Raw genomic sequence first — 22,428 nt, forward strand, 5'->3', positions numbered from 1 at the left:
ACAACCTACCAGTAACTGCTTTAAACGTAAATAGACTAAATGCTCCAATCAAAAGACAAAGGGTTATTGAATGGATAAAAAAAAAAACAAAACAAGATCTATTTCTGTGCTGCCTACAAGACAGTCACTTCACATGTTAAAACAGACAGACGGAAAGTGAAAAAAATGGAGAAAGATATCCCATGCAAATGGAAATGAAAAAAAAAAAGTTGGGGTAGCAAAATTTACACAAAAAAACATACTTTAAAACAAAGACTGTAACAGGAGACAAAGAGGGCATTCCATAGTAATAAAGGAATCAATCCAACTCAGACGCTATAACAATTGTAAGTATCTATGCAACCAACACAGAAGTACCTAAATACACAAAGCAAATATTAACAAACATAAAGGGAGAAAATGACAGTAATACAATAACAGTCAGGGACTTCTAACACTCCACTTACATTAATGAATAGATCCATCCAGACAGAAAATAAAAAACTACCTATCCTTCTCCAACTATTCCAAACAAATAAATGAGGAAATGTTTCCAAATCTATTCTACAAGGCCAGCACTACCATAAAACCAGGTGAAGACACTGCAAAAAAAAAAAAAAAAAGAAAATCATAGACCAATATCCCTGATGACCACAGAAGCAAAAATCCTCAACAAAATATTAGCAAATTGAGTTCAACAACACATTAAAAGGATCAATGAGCAAGATAAAGTGAGATTTATTTCAGCAATGAGAGGATGACTCAGCTGCAAATCAATCAACATGATAGACCACATTAACAAAATGAAGAATAAAAATCACATGCACATCTCAACAGATGCACCAAAAGCATGTGACAAAACTCAACATCTGTTCATGATAATAACTCTCAAGAAAGTGGGTTTGGAGGGAACATATCTCATCATAACAAAGGCCATACACAGCAAACCCACAGATAACAACACACTTGATGGTGAAAAGCTGAAAGTTTCTCCTGTAAGATCAGGAACAAGACAAGGATGCACTTACCACTTTTATTCAACACAGTACTGGAAGTGCTAGCTATAAGCACTCACACAAGAAGGAAAGGAAAAGAAGGGGAAAAGGAAGGAAAGGAAGAAGGAGAGAAAGAGAGAGAGAAAGACAGAAAGAGGAGAGAAAGAGAGAAAAAAAGAAAAAAGAGAAAAAGAAAGAGAAAGAGAGAGAGAGAGAAAGACAGACAGACAGGAGGCAGGCAGGCATCCAAATTGGCAAGGAAGAAGTAAAACTGCCATTGTTTGCAGATGAAATGATACCATACATAGAAAACCCTAGATTCCACCAAAAAACTAGTAGAACTAATGAATGAATTCAGTAAGTTGCACATACAAAATTAATATACAGAAATCTTCAGCTGTTTTTTTTACATTAGTAACAAACTGGCAGAAAAATAAATTTAAAAAAACCATCAAAAAGATGGTTGCATCAAAAAGAACAGAATGCCTAGGAATAAATTTACCAAGGACGTGAAACACCTATACTTTGAAAATTATAAGACGTTAGTGAAAAAAATTAAAGATGACACCAACAAATGAGAAGACACACCATGCTTATGATTGGAAGAATTAATGCTGTTAAAATGTGTATACTACCTAAAGCAAACTACAGATTTAACATAATCCCGATCAAAATACCAATAGTATTCATCACACAAGAACAACAAAAAAAAAAATCCTAAACTTTGTAAGGAACCACAAAAGACCCTGATCAGCCACAGCAATCTTGAGGAAGAACAGAGCTGGAGGTATCACAGTCCCTGATATCAAAATTGTACGGTATACTGGCACCAAAAGCAACACACAGTTCAACAGGACAGCAGGCAGCCCAGAAAGAAATTTATGCATATAGAGTCAATTCATCCATGACAAAGGTGGCAAGAAACACAATGGAGAAATGACAGTCTCTTCAACAAATGGTGCTGGGAAAACTGGACAGCTACATGTGAAAGACTGAAACTAGACCATTTTCTATCACCACACACAAAAATAAACTCAAAATAGATTAAAGATCTAAATGTATGGCCTGAAGCCATAAAACTCCTAAAAGAAAATATAGGCAGTAATCTCCTGGACATCAGCCTTAACAGTACTTTTCTGAGTATTTCCTCAGGCAAGGGCATCAACAGCAAAAATAAGCAATTGAGACCACATCAAACTTAAGAACTTGCTCAGTGAAGGAAACCATCAACAAGACAAAAAGATAACCTACTAAATGGGAGAAGATATTTGCAAATGATATATCCAATAAGGGATTAACATTCAAAATATATTTCAAAATCCTACAACTCAACACCCAAAAGACAATCCAATTAAAAAATAGGCAGAAGACCTGAAAAGACCTTTCCCCCCAAAAGACATCCAGATGGCCAACAGACACCTGAAAATATGCTCAACATCACTCATCACCAGGGAAATGCAAATCAAAAGCACAATGAGATACAACCTCATACCAGTCAGAATGGCGAGTGTCAAAAAGAGAAGAAATGACCAGTGTGTTGGCAAGGCAGTGGAGAAAAGGGAGCCCTCATTGCGCTGCTGGTGGGAATATAAATTAGTGCAGCCATTATGGGAAATGGTATGAGGGTTCCTCAAAAAATTAAAAATAGAAGCACCATATGATCTAGTAATTCCACCTCTGGACACTTACCCAAAGAAAACAAAAACACTAATTTGAAAGACATGTGCACTCTTAGGTTTACTGCAGCATTATTTACAATAGCCAAGATGTGGAAGCAGCCCAAGTGTCCATCAAGATACGAATGCATAAAGAAGATGCCGTGTGTACACACACACACATACACACACACACACACACACACACACACACACACACACACACAGAGGAATATTATGCATTCATCTCTTCCTGCTGGTTGGGAGGTCACACTATGAGAAGTTCTGCCTATTCTAAACTTAATGTCAAACAAGTCATTATCCATCCATTATTTCCTGAGTAATCTGTTCCAATCCAGTTTATGTCTAAATAAGTATCTCAGAGAGAAAATCAAACCCTACATAGTAGAAGTGTATTACTTTTCCTAACAGTTCACCGTCTATGATTAACTTTCATCTTCTTTAAAATGACATGATGTTGTCATGCTTTTCGAGAATCATTTGTGTCATTCCCTATGAAATATCATCTGTAATCAAATGAATGGGTTTTTCTGGGACTAGCTCAACATCGATACAATAATACTAAAATACAAAAGTTAAAAAAAGAAGAACACTTGGCCATGAAAATCACATTATTAAAGAGGATTCAATGAATTTTACCTTTCAAGTGGAAACTCAATTATGGTATGAAACTTTCCCTGAAGCGCAGCGGGTCCTTCTCCTACTTCAATATATTTATTTTCAGTCACAATTGGAGAAGTGACCTGAGCTTGCGTTCGTGCCTGGGCTTCCTCCAATGTCAGCAGCTTGGTGGATGGAGAGGAAACCAGCAGGGACTTGGGTCTCGACAGAGAAGCTTTGGAAAGAAAGAAAAGCAATGAAAAGAGTAAAGATTTTTGGCATAGATAAAAAAATATGTGTGAGTGTCTGTATATCAGTCTCCATCTATCTACCTATCTGTGTTGTTTTAAATTTTCTTCATTAAGTTTTTTGAATGGCAAAAATAATAGGGCATTATACTGAATGAGGAAAAGAAGGTGACACAGCAGGTTGTTAACAATGACATATAAATATATATAAATATAGATATTTTAATTCCTTAAATAATTTAACTCTTTTCCTTTCTGAAGAGATACCAAGCAAGACCGGGTATCAGTGAGATCTCTTTGGTTTTGGAAAAAATTGTTCTTTTGCTGCTCCATAGCATATCTTTATATACATCAATAAATGACATATTTTTTAATGTGTCATGAACTTACACAATAGGTCTAATATGTAGTACTCACTAAGTACACACAAAATAACTATTAAGCTATGCATTTTGAGAAGTGGACATAAATTAGCTGCTTTCTACCAAAGACAGATTTATTATTACACTGAGATAAGAAATGCAGTTTTCCATCCTTTTATAAGAACAGATACAAACAAAATGTTCCTTGTAGTAAACAAAATGCGTGTGAGCTGTACCTGCTCCATCCTGAATGACAGCACTGATTTTCCCACTGAAGAGGACATCTACGTGATTCAGGATGAATTCAACCACCACAGACTGAATTCTCACTTCCATAAAAGCTGCTGTCCCACTGAAGCAGGCAGATTCTATCTGTTTCGATCTGGGGGGTAACCAACATTACCATCAGAGAACCCCAAAGATAGCAGTCTCAAAGAGCATTATTTTTTTTTTAATGTGTAAGCCCCAGAGGAAGAAAGCATACTTTTAGCACCTTGGTTAAGCTCCACTTGCCTCTTTTAAGGAGATGCTCATAAGAACAGCATATGGGTTTTACTTTTAAAAACTGTCCTCATGGAACACTGAAGGAACACTTTCATTTAAGATGACAAATTCTACTTAAGGTCATAAGTCAAATGCATCTTACCTTAGCAGGTTTGGAGCCCAAACAATTGCTAGGTTTTTTGCATGCATATTTGTGATGGAACAATAGTCAGCTAGAAGAGACAAGTGTCTCATCAGGAACTCCAGCGTTCTGGAAAATGCAATAGAACGTATTAACAGAAAGAAACACTATGTAGCAGTTTAGAGACTGAAGGTGCTAATTAATTTTTAAGATTTCAATAGAAAAATAGAAAAACAAACCATACAAACTCCAGCAAATTTTTTTGTTGCTGTTTAGGTTTGAATATTATTATTACCACAGAAATGTCAGAAGAATATTATGAATTACATACTCTGCATACAGTAATCACATCTACAGAATTCTAAGAAAAAAGTGTAAGGCAGATGCAGTAAGAAATGAACGTTTCTGACAGGACTGGTTCTAAAAAACAGTCTTAGTTTTTAAAAGTCTTTAGGAGGGGCGCCTGTGTGGCTCTGTCAGTTAAGCATCCAACTTCAGCTCAGGTCATGATCTCACTCCTTGTGGGTTCCAGCCCGGAGTTGGGCTCTGTGCTGACAGCTCAGAGTCTGGAACCTGCTTTAGACTCAGTGTTTCTCTCCCTCCCCCGGTCACACTCTGTCTCTCTCTCTTGCTCTCAAAAACACATATTTTTAAAAAAATTAAAAAATGAATGAATGAGTGAAAATCTTTAGGAATATTTGCTCCTGGCTGTCAGACATCTAGTTTCTTTTTTTTTTTTTTCAATATATGAAATTTATTGTCAAATTGGTTTCCATACAACACCCAGTGCTCATCCCAAAAGGTGCCCTCCTCAATATCAGACATCTAGTTTCAAGGACACCAGTGAAGTAAGTCCTCCATAAAAGCTAATTTCTCAACACATGATATCATGAACTTATGATATTCTACTTGTAACAGACACGCTAAGAGGAGAGGACTTAAACTTTTCTTTTATAAAAGAAACAGTATTTCACCAGCCTAAACAGTTAAAAGAAGAATTGCAGTGTGCACCAAGGACAGAGAATATTTGAGTAAAAAATGTGCTTTTAGAAGAGAAAGCCTATTCCAAATCCTAATATCCTGGGTTATCTTATTTGCTTTACTTAAACAATTCTATGCATATAGAGAGAGATTAAAATAACAGGGCAGAACAGTTTTGGAAAGAAAACATGATCAGCTTAGATTCAAGTGAGATCAGATAAACACACAGAGATATTACCTACATTTTTCAAAGTGCCCCTACCTACAGTGTATAGGGACTGAAGCCATTAAAGACAATAAATAGGAGACAGAAGTTTAAGACTGTTATATGAAACAGTAATGAAAGTTAAACTGTGGTCGGCATATGAGCCCAAGAGACCAATGTGAATCTGAGAAGAAAGAGGCTGGCAGCTAGAAGCACTGTCGAAGATGCTTGTTTGCTTTCTTTCTTTCTTTCTTTCTTTCTTTCTTTCTAAATGTTTTATTTATTTATTTTGAGAAAGAGAGTGTGAGACAGTGAACAGGGGAGGGGCAGAGAGAGAGAGAGAGATACAGAGAAAGACAAAGAATCCCAAGCAGGTTCCTTGCTGTCAGCGCAGAGACCCATGCAGGGCTTGAACTCAGGAACCATGAGACCATCATCTGAGTCGAAATCAAGAGTCAGCTGAGTTCAACCGACTGAGCCACCCAGGAGCCCTGAACATGCTTCTACAGGGATCTCATCAAGTTCCCCTAACAGCCCTACCCAGCACAGTGTTGCCACTCCCCACTTTATGGAGGAGAGAGCCAAGGTGTGCCCAGGTTACAAAGCCAAGAAGTGCTTGTCTCAAATCAAGGTCGGCATGGCTCCAAAGTCCCTGCTCCTTCAACCGCAGGTGGAACTTTTGTTCCCTCCTAACATTCTTAAGTAGGAAAGGCAGACACACAGACAGAAGTGGGGCTGGTCTGGAGACCATGTACAGGTGGGAAGCTTGATAAATGTGTTCAGAAAACATGTAAAATCTTACAATTTTGGGTGGTGGGTAGATGAAGGAAGGGAAATATTAAAGTACTTCACAAATATACTTTATAGGAAATGCAAATCAAAACAACCAAAGATTCCATTTTATTCACATATCTAATTGTAAAAATGTTTTTAAAAGCTAAAGGAGAATTTTAGTCAGCAGTGCCATGAGGTGAGTGAGCACTGTTGTATTCAGCAGAGCACACACTGCATAAATCTTCACAGCTTAGAAATTTTGGCATATCGGGAAGAAAATTTTAGTGCCCTTTGATTTCCAAGAATTCCACTGTCAGGTCTTTATCCAAAAAAAAAAAAAATCTAGATTTTCACAAAGATTCATGTAAATGGGTGGTCCTCACAGTAATGTTCAAAATTGGGGGGAAAAATTCCACCAAGGAATGCAAACTGGTGTAGCCACTGTGGAACTGTATGGAGGTTCCTCAAAAAGTTAAAAATACAACTACCTTACAATCCAATAATCAAACTACTGGATATTGACCCTAAAATACAAAACACAAATTCAAAGGGATACATGCACCCCTATGTTTATTGAAGCATTATGTATAATAGCCAAAGTATGGAAGCAGCACAAGTATCCATCTGTAGATGAATGGATAAACAAGATGTGGTATGTATATATACAGACACACACACACACACACACACACACACACACACACACACAAGAATATTATTCATCCACTAGAAGGAATGAAATCTTGTCATTTGGAACAATACAGATGTAGCTAGAGGGTATAACGCTAAGCAAAATAAGTCAGAAAGACAAATACCATGATTTCACTCAAATGTGGAATTTATAAAACAAAATAAACAAGTGAAGGAAAAAAAAAAAAACAACAACAGAGAGAAACAAACCAAGAAAGAGGGTCTTAACTATGGAGAACTAACTGATGGTTACTAGAGAGGTGGGTGGGGGGATGAGTGAAATAGGTGATGGGGACTAAAGAGTACACTTAACATAACAAGCACTGAGTAAGTGGGTACAGAATTGTTGAATCACTATATTGTACACCTGAAACTAATACAACACTGTATGCCTAACTATACTGGAATTAAACTAAAAACTTAACAGCACCATAAAACATATCAAATAGGTAAATTAGGGAAAAGGTTAAATAACATAAGAGAACACTATCAAAAATCATGTTTTTCAAGAATTTAAGGAATTAGGAAATGTGAATGTTAAAATCTTAAAAAGTCTGGATGGAGAGAGATACATAACAGGAGATTAACACTCAAATTATGTAGAGGACGCTAGAATATAAAAACACATTAGATAGCAGGAGATCTACCACAAGGAATTATATATTATATAGAATGGGAAATATGTATATAGCAAACAATATATGTAAAACATGTGGGCATGCATTGTAGGTAATATATATTAGGAATAAAGAAAATAATATTAGGATATACATTCTATATATGTATACATATACCAGCAAGCTATAAAATACATGGTGCATAAAATATATAATATATATATTCATTATATATTATTGAACATTTACAATTAGCAAGGTTCTATTCTGAGAATACAGTGATAAACAAGACAGAATTCATGGCCTCAAGGAACTTGTGTTTATAAAACAAACAATACATATATATCCATATAAATATATATAGATATATATTCTATACAGATATATGGTACAATACATGTACAATACATAATATATAGCAGGTAAAAGTATATAATGTTCAACAGGGAAGATTAAATAAGGGAGCTACATATGTAATTAGTAAGGGAAATATCTATATATTGTTGAAAAATATCTATATCTGTATAATAAAGGAAAATACATACTGTGTAGGAAAAATATGAATATAGTTAGAGGAGATAAACATAATATATAGAAGTTATATATGAATATATATTGTAAGCTTTACCTAAAGCCAATTTTAAGTGTTTTTGTAAAGTTTATGCAAGGCTATTTTAATTCATAATGAAGTTAAATGGTATAAACACTTTATTTAAACATGATTTAAAAAATAATTTGTTTCTTGCTTCTACAGAAGATACATATGTGAGTGTATATACACACATACACACATTATAGATAAAACATAAAAAAGCAAATGCACAGATATACATAATAACAATAACAATAAGGGTAATTAACACATATAAATAGCACTTATGTAACAGGCCTTGTCCTAAGTTCTATTCCTTTAATATTCATAATAATCCTACTAGAAAAGTACTATTATTGTCTATTTTAGACACAATGAAACTGAGCCTAAGAGGCAAAGGAACTTGCCCAAGGTCACAAGGTCACATAGCTAATATAGGTAGTTTGGCTTCAAAGTCCCTATATTATAATGAGACATTATATGTAACAGGTGACATAAATGTACTACACAACAGGGGATAAATATGTAAGGGATATAAATAAAACTTATGTTGGGAGATTTATTTATATAAAATAGAAAAAATAAAAAATATAGGAGGCATACATACTTTACCAGATGAGAAATATATACATATATACTGTCTATTATATATATTTATATGGATATATATACAGTATTGCCTATTTTATACATAACCCCTCTAAAACCTCAGTTCCTTGAGGTAATGAATTCTATCTTGTTTATTATTGTATTCTAAGAATAGCACCTTGCCAATAGTGTTTAATTATATTGAATATATGTTTTATATATTTTATGTACCATATATTTTAGTTTGCTGACATAATTATTCACATATACCATATATACAGTATATATACATACATATATTAGTATGTATACATATATATGCTAGACATGCTGTATACATACTATACTAATGTATGTATACATGTGTATACAGTATATATGTATACATACATAAAATATATATACACATATAGTATATCTCATATATGTATACATATATACATATATACACACACATAATACACACTGTCCATATATATTACTGATGTTCTCTTAATTCACCCACAATATTAACCAATACTCTCGATTCCCTCTGTAAAATGTACAGATTGGTGTCTACAGCACTATAAAGTTTTTTTGTTTAATAGGTTTCTTTCCCTGCACCACTTTGACTAAATATCATTTAAACTGTAAGCTTACCTAAAGCCAATCTTAAGTGTTTCTATAACTGTTCATGGCAGATTATTTTAAATCATAATGAAGTTAAATGCTACCACACTTATAAAACATGATTTTTTAAAAAAGAATTTTGTTTCTTGCTTCCATAAATCTGTTGAATATTTTGCAGTCTTGATAAGGGTGAGCTGCCAAATGAGGAAGAAACAAATACTGTGACAAGCAGAGAACAATTTAAAACAAAACAAAACAAAACCTATAATTACCAGTAATATTCTCCTAGAGAGCAGATATTATATCCATGAGATAAGAACAGGATGTTGTAAAGTAGAACAAGAAAGGGCAGGAGGAAGGTACGGAGGAAGGACAGAAGGAAGGAAGAAAGTTTAGTTTGTTTGTTCCTGGAAATAACTTTCTTGTAAATCAAGAGATGGAGGAAATCCCTATGTGGAAACTGACAAAGGAAGATGAGAAAATGAAAGAGTTAGTTCAAGAGCTACAATAAACCCAGAAAGAGAATAAAGAAAAAAGAAGGGATTTCAGCTGCAATGAGAACCATCAAGGAAATAATAACAAGGAAATTTCCCAGAAGTTTCCAGATGGAGAAAGCCTACCAAGTGTCCACAGCAAAGAATGAAAAAGACCCCACTCCAAGATGGGTCAATGTGAAAACTGAACACTAGGTAGGTTCTAAATTCAAAAGCATCCAGAAAGGATACAAACAAAACAAAATATGTCATATGGCTGCAGCATTTTTGCTTAGATGACAATGGTGTGATAGCATCAAAATTATGGGGAAAAATTATTTACAGGCTAACATTCTGTAGTCAACTACCAATCAAATACAAGAGTAGAATAGGAGCATTTTCATATCAAAGTCTCAACACATTTACCTCCCGTTCGACTTTCCTGGAGAAGCTTCCAAAGATGTCTACCACAAAGCAGGGAGTAAAAACAAGGGAGATGATAACAAGAGATCCTGCAGGAGGCAATGAATAGAACTTCCAAAATGAGGGTTAAGAGTTCACAGTGTTGCACATCTAGAGAGCAAACAGCCTGGACTGAGGTACTGAGTAGTGGGGCATAAGGCTCCAGCAGGGATATTTTCACGGGACAAAAAAAAAAAACAAACACGTTGCCTGATAAGTCTGAACACACTGACAGAACATTTATAGTCCTGTGAAAGAGTTTCAGGGATAAACTAGTGATGAACAGAAACTTAGCAAGCCAAAAATGGGCATCTGCTACACACACACACACACACACACACACACACACACACACACACAGTTATTCCAGAAAGGAAATAAACTCTAGTATCTATTATGTACAGTCATGAATAACAGTTACATGGTTGTAATACTACACTATAGACAGTGAATACTGGTTTAACTCCAAATGCTGACATAACCAGACTCTGAACATGAAAGAAGGGAAGTGTGAGTTTGTGTGGTACTGGGGTGGGGGTGACAAGAAAGCTAAATTTTATTCACCACAAAAGGAAGGTAAAAATAATTATCTAAAAATGAAAAATCAAGAAATAAAAGCATATGCATGCTATTCAGAAATAGAGAATAAGGAGAAATCAGGAAGGGGGGTTGTTGAGCATTTTTCATTTTACAGTGAAAAATAGTCATCTGTACACACCATTTGACTTTTTAAAACCATGTACATATATATTATATTGATCTTTTTTTTAATTTAGAGAAAAAAGATATATTTATATGGTACCTCCTATAAAACTAAGTCAAGAAGTCTTGGCCTAATTCTAATCATCTGTCTTGCTGTTTTACATTAAAAAAAATACTCAGGGCCAGACTCATTCACACATTGGATCTCATTATAACATCAAAAAAATCCTCTTAAGAAGGGATTATTAGTATTCTTTTCACACACATGGATATTAGTGCTTGGAGAGGTCACATAGGAAGTGATGAACATGCAAATAAAAACTCCCATCTATCAAAGCTAATATTCATGATATTGCACTAGGTTTCTTTTTCTGGCAAGTACAAAAAAAAAAAAGTTGTCTTCCTCCTTAAATATTCTTCAATAACTGTGTATTATCAGATTTGTCTCCTCAGCTTTCTTTTTCAGGGTTGAAGACCTCATTTCTCGACCTTCCTTCACAAAAGCTCTTTTGTGTTGTTGGGTTTTTTTGTCACTCTTCAATGGGTCATTAAGAACCTCTCTAATTCCCTCACATTCCTCTTAACACAGGCTCCTTTAACAGGACAATGAGTCAGGGCCAAGTTACCTTCTGGCTCTTGATTATCATGATTTACAACTATAGTGCTGACTAAAAAAAACTATGCTAATTTTTAATGTTGATTAAAAATTTTAGTGTTGAGTGCCAAATTTAGTGCTGAGTTTTCAAATACATATATGACCAATGTGATTCTTAAAAAAAAGCATTAAATTACTTAATTCGTGTATTACTAAAACATCTACTGCAGTTACTTTTTGTCAATGACTGAAATTTAAAAATTTTACCTTTTGGTTTTTTGCATATTATCACCTATGGTTCATACTGTTTTCTTTCTCTCACTAAATGGCAGTCATCTTTAATTTTATTCTGGTCTTCTCTGATATGACCAAAACTATTTCTTAGAGTCCAAACTAACATACAAATTAAATTGGGTCTTAAAAAGTAGCAATGGCAACAAAAACAATAAACAAGAACAAGACCTAAAAGAAAACACAGGTTAATAGATCATCTGAGAGTCTCCTGAGGAGGAATTCTGAGACCCCTGTTAGGTTTTGTGGTTCTATGTAGCTTGGACACCTTTCGAAAAAGGTAAGAGGGTTGGAAGTAAACAGGCACTCAGCACTGTATCCTACTTTGGATTCAAGCAATCACAAGTATTCACACTTGTGATCATACACCAGTATTTCTCAGGGTATCAAAAGACAAAAAACAAAACAACCCCCCCCAAAAACAGGTTTAGTCAACTATCAATCTGTTCATTTATTTTTGTTCATTAATTCAACTTTTATTAAGTGCCTACTGGATGCCAAGCACTGTGCCAGGCCTTGGGATACAGAAACATAAATGTATGAACAAACGGAAGTTTAAACAGAACTCCATGGAAGTTTTAGTAGTTAGAAAACCAAAAAAAAACACCACTCTTCGCATCAACTGACTTGTACTCTTGGGTGATATCTACAACACGTGATTTACCTGTAGTGAGGAGGGGGCAGTTGTTGGATGACGTCATGAATTTTGATCAGCCTTTCTTCATCTGTTGCTGCTGAAACAGCATCCTGCAACAATCACAATGAGAAACAGACCAGTAGGCTTTGTTGGTAGAAACTTAAGCTATTCACTTACAATTCAGTGCTCACTCTACTGAACGACAAGGAACTATATAGTATCAAGAAAGTAAACTTTGTTTCCATACTGTATGGACACTGAAATCTATTAAAGGATAATTTTTTAAAACTTTATGGTAACCAATTTGAGGATGATAAGATTAGTGGGCCAAAGTCAGAAACTAAATGTATGCACATGTGAAAACAGTGAAGACTATGGACTAGCTATCAATAACAGTTTTCTGTTTTCTTTGAAGGAGGTATTTTAGTCACAGAACTATTTCTTACATGACCAAACCAATCTTTGCACGTTTGGCATAAAATCACAGCACAACTCCAAAGAGAACTTGATTAGCAGTGACTTGTACTCACAGAAAATTTCTCATACAGCTGGTAGGTGAGCAGAGGGTTTGGGAGCTCTCGAAAATACAGCTTACAGAGGGAGCCCACGGAATGGATGTCTTGAACATAAGGTTCTTTAGTCAGGTCGGGGACATGTTCAGAGTCAAATTCATGGCTAACAAACGAGAGACAAAATACAATTATTTTATTGAAGGAAAAGCAAATATAGGACTTAAAACAGAAAGCATAGTTAATGTTTTATTCAAGTGATTGTATTTTATGTAGGTTACGTTTGGACTTCAGCAGTAACTGGATGTCTGATCATAAGAGAAGTGTTTTTCTAAGTGGAAATTATGGGCATAGCTCTAATATTACAAAGGACAACAACCTCTGAAACATATATGGATGAGCAGCTCTTAACACATAGATCTGAAAACAGAACTCCCAATTTCCAGTGCTTTGAATAGCTAACATTTTGGCAATTCTGGACAGTAGGGCTGAGTGGCAGCTGGTCCATGAACAACTCTGTACAGAAATCCCTCAGGAGTATATAGTTCAGGAATACTTTATTGAAGGAGGATAAGGAAGCCAGAACAATATAAAGCAATTTCTAGCTAACTGAATTTGAATAGCCAGTAAGATCTATAGTGTAAAGTGAGTGAAATGTAAGTTGTGCTTAGAATACTAAGGCAAGTTAGGCTCACTCTCCAGGAGGTTGATTAATATTAATCGACAGGCATGGGACTACTTATCAACCTAGAGGATTAGTGTATGTGGACAATGGATCTGCTCCATCTGACACTGAAGACTGAAACTATCTTCAGTACAAGAATCAGTTTAAGTACTTTACAAATGTGTATTCCTGAAAATAGAGAGGAGCTCTGTGGTCAACTGGAATATTAAAATCTGTGTAGAATAATGGCAATCACTGTGCAGCACAGTGAAAAATGAAGGATAAGAGCATATTAAGAACAGACTAGAATCTAAGAGATTAAGAGAAAATAAAATTTATATTGCTGGTATAACGGATACCACTATTTTTGTCTCTGAGAAGATAATGGGAGAGGACGTAGAATACGTAACATGTATATGTGCTACAAAACTAGTGTTAAAGGGGATTAGAGGAAGTTTCACCACAGAAATGCAAGCAATTATAATAGAACGTTATGAAAAACTGTATGCCAACAAAGTGGACAACATGGAAGAAATGGGTAAATTCCTAGAAACATATAAACTACCCAAACTGAAACAGGAAGAAACAGAAAACTTGAACAGACTGATAACCAGCAAAGAAATAGAATCAGTCATCAAAAACCTCCCAACAAACAAAAGTCCAGGGCCTGATGGCTTCCCAGGGGAATTCTACCAAACATTTAAAGAAGAGTTAATACCAATCTTTTCAATACATTCCAAAAAAACAGAAAGGAAGGAAAACTTCTAAACTCATTCTATGAAGCCAGAACTACCCTGAGAGCAAAACCAAATAAGGACTCCACTAAAAAACAGAACTATAGGCCAATATTTCTGATGAACATGGATGCAAAAATTCTCAATACTAGCAAACCAAATCCAACAGCTCACTGAAAGAATCATTCACCACGATCGAGTGTGATTGATTCCTGGGCTGCAAGAGTGGTTCAACAGAAGAAGTTTCACTCGTCAGTTTTAACTAAAAAGAATAATTCTATTACAATGGAAATTGTCGTCTCATTTTTTTCATGGATGCAAACTTTGAAATTTGCTCAAATCTCCAAATATAGAAATGAGAAAAAATATAAAATTGAAGAGATTAAGGAGACATGGTTTTCTGATAGAACAAATGAAGAAATGGCATTTAGGAAAACATTTACAAAAATCAATATGGATATTATTTCCCACTTCATCCAGACTATATTACTGAAAGTTATGGTTATCAATGTGCCTTAATTTTGAAATAATTTAATTTTAAGAAATTACAACAGGAACGAAAAAGAATATGCCAAATAAGTTTTTACCGTAGTCTCTGGATATTAGAGGCAACGCCAGAGAGACGATATATTCCATCCACAATGCCATATCTCTCAATGAATGCTGTACAGCTTTGAAGAACCTGGGGGACTAAAGACAGGGTTTTAAAAACAGAGATTAAATTGGGAGTATTCTGTCAAAACAAAGTTGACAAAAAATCAGAATGTCCTAGTTTTCATAAGCAAAAAAATCTGTAAATTAAAATTATAAGGGGCAGAGATTAGTCTACTACAAAAATTGATGAAGACACGTTTACTTATTTTCACATGTAAACTAGACAACTGGTACCTGAATATCAAGACCAGCTCTCTCCCATTACATTTAAGTGTTAACAGTAAGTGAAAGAATTCATATATTAGGATAGTTACATGTAAGTGTAATTGGTAAGTAACAGAATTCGTGTTACCAGGAGAGTTGTAACAGTTTTGCTGAACTTCACACATAGAAAATGGATATAACAAAGCTAGTGCTTATCCCAACATTAGGCAATTATCACTGCCTGTAAGTGTTCCAATTTCCTACTTAAAAAAAAAATTTTTTTTTACATTTATTTTTGAGAGACAGAGAAAGACAGAGCACAAGTGGGGGAGGGGCAGAGAGAGAAGGAGACACAAAATTGGAAGCAGGCTCCAGGGTCTGAGCTGTCAGCACAGAGCTTGATGTGGGTTTTGAACTCACAAACTGTGAGATCATGACCTGAGCCGAAGTCGGCCACTTAACCCACTGAGCCACCCAGGCGCCCCCCAGTTTCCCACTTTTAAAAGTTTCTTTCATCTGGGGCACCTGGGTGGCTCAGTTGGGTAAGAATCTGACTCCTGATTTTGGCTCAGGTCATGAATGATCTAATGGCTTGTGAGTTTGAGCCCCACATCAGCTTCTGTGCCGACAGTACGGAGCCTGCTTGGTATTCTCTCTCTGCCCCTTTCCTGCTCTCGCTCTAAATAAATAAAAATAAACTTTAAAAAATAAAAAAAATAAAAGTTTCTCTCATCTTTTCACAGTTAATGCTAATTCTGAATTTTATCCAATAAACAAAACACCAACATAAGGCAAAGGTCAACCTGACTTCAGGTAGAGGGAATCTTTTAATTTCCTGCCTGTCTTTACATTAAAATTGCTGATGTTTTGACTTAATATTATCAGTTAATCATAAAGGACACTGTAGCAATAAGCAAAAAAAAAAAAAAAAAAAAGAAGGGGTACTCTCTCTGGTTACCTCACTAAAGACCTGATACAAACTGACAGCTAGTCCGGCCTATCGTCTAGAAAAGACCATTCAAAGTACATAATTTAAAAGTTTTTATACTCATTCAAAAATGTACAGTAGCTGAAATTTGAACTTTGTCTTAATGTCTTAATTGTCTTACTGACGACTGATGAGTTTACAGGCTTTAGCATAACAATGTTCATTTGATAGTGTTAGTTAAAAGAATCCATGAAAGGAAGGTTGGGAGAGCATTATTTGGTCTGCAAAAAACTGCTATACAAAGGATGAAACATTCAGATTGGCAAATGAAACAACTGAGATATTTTAATTAGGTAATTATAGCTAATGTATTTCATTTACTGTACATAATATTATTATAACAGACCTTTTTAAAAATTTTTTAATGTTTATTTACATTTGAGATAGAGACAGAGCATGAGCAGGGGAGAGGCAGAGAGAGAGACACACACGCAGAGAATCTGAAGCAGGGTCCAGGCTCTGAGCTGTCAGCACAGAGCCCGATGCGAGGCTCGAACCCACAAACCGTGAGATCATGACATGAGCCAAAGTTGGAAGCTTAACCAAGTGAGCTACCCAGGTGCCCCTATATCAGACTTTTCATCGGTTCTCCTGCCTTTTTTTTGTCCTTCCTGCGTTCCATCTTTTAAATTCTACCAGATCCTATAATTTAATTTAAAATTTAAACTCTTTAGCTTTGAATATTTTTTTAAAGCAGCTATATTATTGAGCATGTAATAAGTGCCAAGCTAAGTTTTTTACAATAGATGCCTCAATTAGTTCTCACAAAAATCCATAGGAAAAGCTCTGTCACTATTTTGAGAGGAAACTGAGTCTCACAGACATGAAGTTTTACCCAAGGGCAAACAGGAAACAACGGACGAAATGAGATTCTAATTTAAACAGTCCAAGTACAAAGCCAATTTTTAACTAAGGCAAAATACTGCCTAGAACATAAGGTCCTTCATGGTTTGCACTTACATTATTGATTTCACAACTCTAGGCCAACTCAAGTCTCTCCTCTTTTGCCACACAAAGCAGCCATTTTATAAGTCCCTCAATTTCCTAGTAGAGAAAAACCAATTGCCTCTTCCTGGTATTCTCTTCGTACTATCATCTTCTTATAGAAAACTCTTGGCTGTTGTTGAAAACCCAACTGAATTTTCACTCTTAAGCAAGCCTTCTTTGAATATTCCCAAGGAGAGCTAGCTGCACTATGTTCTAGGTGCCCAAAGAACTATGTCATTTTGAAATATTTGCTTGTTTATACAACTATTACCCTTTACTAGTCAAGCTCTTAAGGAGCAAAAAGCATGTTTCATCCGCCTTTGTATATTCAAAGTCTGTGTCTGGAAACAACGTAAAAATTTAGCAAATGAATTAATCTATAACTGCCCTTGTGAGCCTGAGAAAGTCATATGATCAAGTCAGCAGAGCAGGGCCATCTTAGTTTCCATAGGAAACTGTATTCATTTTCAACTGTATGCTTTCTATCATCTTAGTAACAAGAAAAATATCTTTACGAACTGGAGTTCTAGTACTAATACTGCTCCATCAATGATAATCTCAATACCTTAGGTTTCTATCCTTACAAACTAGAAGTAAAATAATAAACTGGGACCTGGAAAATTTCTACCACCTACTTCAAAGGAAATATATTTAGAGATTATTGGGATAACCAATATAATTACTTAAAGAAAGGAAGGAAAACAAAGCTGTAATTTTTTTTTCTTAAAAGACACTTCTCATTATGCATTCTCCAAATTAGCATGCTAACTGACCCAGGTACTCAAAGCCCTTCAGAACACAGGGTTTTATTTGTGTATTATCAGGCTCTCTTAGGATGCATTATAGAATTTTCATAAAAATAAGCTACCATCTCTTAAAAAGTATAGATTACTTTCTTGGGACTCTCACAACCATGTGATAGTAGATGCATACTGGCTTATATTCTCCTAAATAAGTAGGCAAACTTTGAATTAAAGGTCTTTCCCTGATAATATATGGCTGAGGCTCCACAGACATAATACATCATGGAAAACATCTGAACTGTTTAACATTTTATGTTCCCTAGGCAAAAAGACTGAGTGTTCCCAAAACAATCACATAGTGGGGCTTCATAAATAAAATTACATAACTGAACAGTGCTATTACTTAGAATTTTAAGACAGATGAATGAGAAAGTTATTTAAAATACGTAGTAAAATGAAAGAGAAAAGCATAAACTGATTTTAAAGAAGATAGTAGAAACTGAAGAACAGGGTCAGAAGATAAAAAGAGAAAAGATCTGGTTTCTCTTTTCACGAACATATAAGAAAGCAATATGGGAACCCCTTACATTATTAGAAGAAATCCTAGTTTTAAAAAAGGCATCTTAATAACCATCTTTTCCCCCAACACCATCTAACAAACCAGCAAAGTGCACATTAAACAATGACCCAGTCAAAACGTAGCATTAGAAAACCTCCACACCGGTTCTACCAAAAGAGGGCAGGACTTTAAGAATTATTCCCACACTCTCCAACAGCATTCTTCTGATCCATTTTTATTTAGTATTTTTAGTAGTTTTGATGTCATCATGACAATATAATAAGTACATGTCTAAATTAAAACTGATGACATTTAAGATTAGAACCACAGCTAAAAGAAGTGTGTGGTAACTAAGTAGGACACGGACTGGTCTTTGATTTTTCTTGACAGCTGTGGTTTCGTGTCTCTTCTCTTCATTCACTCACTCACTCGCTCATTCATCAACCATTTATTACAACCCTTCTATATGCCAGGCATCAAGCATGCATTCTGTGATACAGATGAAAGAGTCAAATTCCACTCTCTGAGGGGTGGCTTCTAGGCCAGGAGGACACTGGTACAGCCTTACTTGTTAGAACGTGTGTCATCGTTTTTGGTTATGAAAATAGGATTATCAAAAGGGATACTTTCATGGGTTATTTGGCCTTGTTATTCCCCCCCAGTGTGCTCTGATTATAAGATCTCTGTATATTTACAATAGTGTTTTTGGGTTTTTTTTTGTTTCTAAGCCTCTTGCTCAGGGACACCTGGGTTGCTCAGTGGGTTGAGCGTCCGACTCTTAATTTGGGTTCAGGTCATGACCTCACGGTTTGTGAGAATGAGCCCCATGTCAGGCTCTGCACTGATCCTCTCTTCTCTCTGCCTCCCCACCAAGCCACCAAAGTAAATAAATAAATGTTAAACAAAAAAGCCTCTTCCTCAAACACAGAAATGTGCTCAGGCAACAGCTTCCTCATCTTGAGTTTTAAAATTTTTGTATTTTGTAGCAACTCTAATTCTTTTGGTAGAAAACCAAGTTTTCTACAAAGTTCTCATTTTTTTTGCAATTTCATTTCAAATCTCATTTTTAAGGAAATTTGGTTTCAAGTACGTGCAGTAAACAACACAAATCCTGTAAAAAAAATCCATGACACCTGAAAACTTTGTTCCACTAGAATAAATTTATCATAGTTTAGGGAATGTATGAACACTCTAGTTGTTAAATCTGTTGTTTTTCAGAAAGAAATGATATATTGGTACCTGTCTTCTACTATCATACTAAGAATGGAAACACACCTGAAACTTCTAAGTACAACTAAAATGTGCTGAATTGATGTGTGAAAGCTAAAAAGCATGGCAGACCAAACGAGAAAACATTCCTCATATTAATATCACATCCAAGCAGGGTTGAAAAAAATGAGACACAAAAGAAATAAAAATTAAAAAGAGATAAAAAAGAAAAAAGAAATATAACAAAAAACATTTGACTCCATAATTAAGGATGCCTATGTAAATGACAAATTACCCACACAAAAAGTACTATATGAGATTTAAAAAGAAATCAGTTCTTTAGAGAACTGTGATACAATCTTTAAGCAACTCAATTACAAGCATTGTGTTTTGTGGTAGCTGAAATGCTGTAAGATCATTCTGAGTGAATCCTGGTACTAAAGGATTTTTTTAATGCCTTGTCAGGTTCCTACAAGATTTCTTACAACACTTTGTATGGAAGAAACAGGTCAGGTTTGTCACTTTCTCCAACGGGGAGGTGTTCAAAAGTTTAGAAAGTGGTAACAGCATAATCTTTCTATAAAGTTAATTATTCATTAGGAATACAGTTGAGAGAATGAATCACTTAGCAAAACAGTACTCTAAAATGAGCTTTCTTATTAGAAAATCTGGTACAAAATCTATTTTATATAGAATAAAAACACTATTTTACAAACTAAAACAGAATAAATATGAGGAAGAATCATTATACACATTTTAAATTATATCTATCTAGCCATCCATATTTATATCTCATGTCTTCTCACAATTATGTATATACTATATAAATATATCATTCTTCCTTGTGATTATTCCTTTTGACTTGAAAATACTATTATATATATTCAATTCTATCTTTTAATTTAGACTTTAAAATAATCGTTCTCTCCTATACAAATGCACACATGATTGTAGTTATAGACTATGTACAGTATATATGAAGTCTCAAAATCCTAAAAAGCTTCTTTTTAATGTTTATTTTTGAGAGAAAGAGAGTGAGTGGGGGAGGGACAGAGAGAGAGACAGAATGAGAGTGAGAGAGTGAGAGAGTGAGAGAGTGAGAGAGTGAGAGAGTGAGAGAGAGAGAGAGAGAGAGAGAGAGAATCTAAAGTAGGCTCCAGGCTCTGAGCTGTCAGCACAGAGCTCAACATGGGGCTTGAACTCATGAACTGGAGATTATGACCTGAGCTGAAGTTGGATGCTTAACCACATGAGCTACTCAGGTGTCCCTCAAAATCTTAAAAAGCTTTAATTCCTCCACGTTTATTAAATAAAAGACAAACTAATAAACTATTTTACTATTAAAAACCATCTTCTTTCCAAAAATTTTAGTTAATACATTTCAAAGTTTTCCCTTTTCTGGTTAGCCCTTATTTGAACACTCAAATGCATATACTCCATATGGATACTTATTCTTCATTTTCCACTATCCCTGATCAAACAGGAAGTAACTTTAGTATGTTAACTACAATATACCTTACCTCAGTCTTCAAGGTTTCTGCCTTTTAAATTTCACCAAATTACCATTACATTCTAATGGTACAAATTAATTTTTGCTTCTCTAATCATTTGAATACAGACTTTTCCTCTGGACAGGCCTTTAGCGGAGTTTTTTCTTCTCAGATTATTAATTTCATTTCTAATACTCTTCTAGTGCTTTTCTCTTCTTTTTTAATTGAAAAAAGGACAACTAAGAAAAAAGTTATGAAGATATTCCTATCTACATCAAATACTATACCATAATTGTATTCAATTTTACATCACCTAAATATACACACTTTCAAAAGGGTGTATATAGAACATTTTTCAAATTTCTACATTATATTCAAACTACAATTTCGATAGCCTCATAATTTATAGAATAATTTCCCTAAAAGTTGAGGATTCAATTTTTTTGCTCTTATATCTAATGCTATAATGAATATTTTTGCTCCTATTGAAATGCAACTTTAGTATAAATCGCTAAGGAAAACTGCTACATAAAAGGAACACTATAAAGTCTCTTGCTATAAAGTGCCAAAATGTTTTTCAAAAAAGCAGTAATTCACAGTAATTCACAAATTTCCCTTATTGGTAAAAATCACTGCTATTTTTAATAGCACTGAATATCATATTTTAGAAAAACAGCTGTGATATTAATAATGTTTACCAATATAAAATGGCATATCAAATTTACACAAAGATACATTTATGACTATGAATAAGCAGAAATACGCTTTGTATTTTAGATACCATCTATCTTCCCTGTGAAAATTATGTTTTATCTTTTCTCAGTTCTTCTACTCAGGGGCTTAATTTTCTCACAAATCTGAATGATGTTTTCATACACTTTATTAGGAACATTTTATCATATCCAAAAACAGATTACTTTCTGTCTGAGGTACCTTTCCTTTGCATTTGTCATTTTCATCATATGGAAATTAGGTACTTGAGCCCA

General features: G+C 34.7%; 1 protein-coding gene across 6 annotated transcripts in view; it reads right to left on the reverse strand.

Moving 5' to 3' along the window:
• Nucleotides 1-22,428, reverse strand: part of ARHGAP32 (Rho GTPase activating protein 32) — a 309,577-nt gene that overhangs the window by 18,529 nt on the left and 268,620 nt on the right. For all 6 annotated transcript variants that reach the window (XM_040483524.1, XM_040483526.1, XM_040483527.1 and 3 more), the window contains 6 exons: nucleotides 15,196-15,298; nucleotides 13,232-13,376; nucleotides 12,729-12,811; nucleotides 4,507-4,614; nucleotides 4,097-4,242; nucleotides 3,290-3,485 (listed from right to left, as the gene is read on the reverse strand). In XM_040483524.1, the coding sequence (XP_040339458.1) occupies nucleotides 3,290-3,485; nucleotides 4,097-4,242; nucleotides 4,507-4,614; nucleotides 12,729-12,811; nucleotides 13,232-13,376; nucleotides 15,196-15,298 (781 nt within the window). The remainder of the gene's footprint in view (nucleotides 1-3,289; nucleotides 3,486-4,096; nucleotides 4,243-4,506; nucleotides 4,615-12,728; nucleotides 12,812-13,231; nucleotides 13,377-15,195; nucleotides 15,299-22,428) is intronic.

The sequence above is a fragment of the Herpailurus yagouaroundi genome, unplaced genomic scaffold, assembly GCF_014898765.1.
Source record: "Herpailurus yagouaroundi ecotype Mexico unplaced genomic scaffold, PumYag 161, whole genome shotgun sequence".
Classification (NCBI taxonomy): Eukaryota; Metazoa; Chordata; class Mammalia; order Carnivora; family Felidae; genus Herpailurus; species Herpailurus yagouaroundi.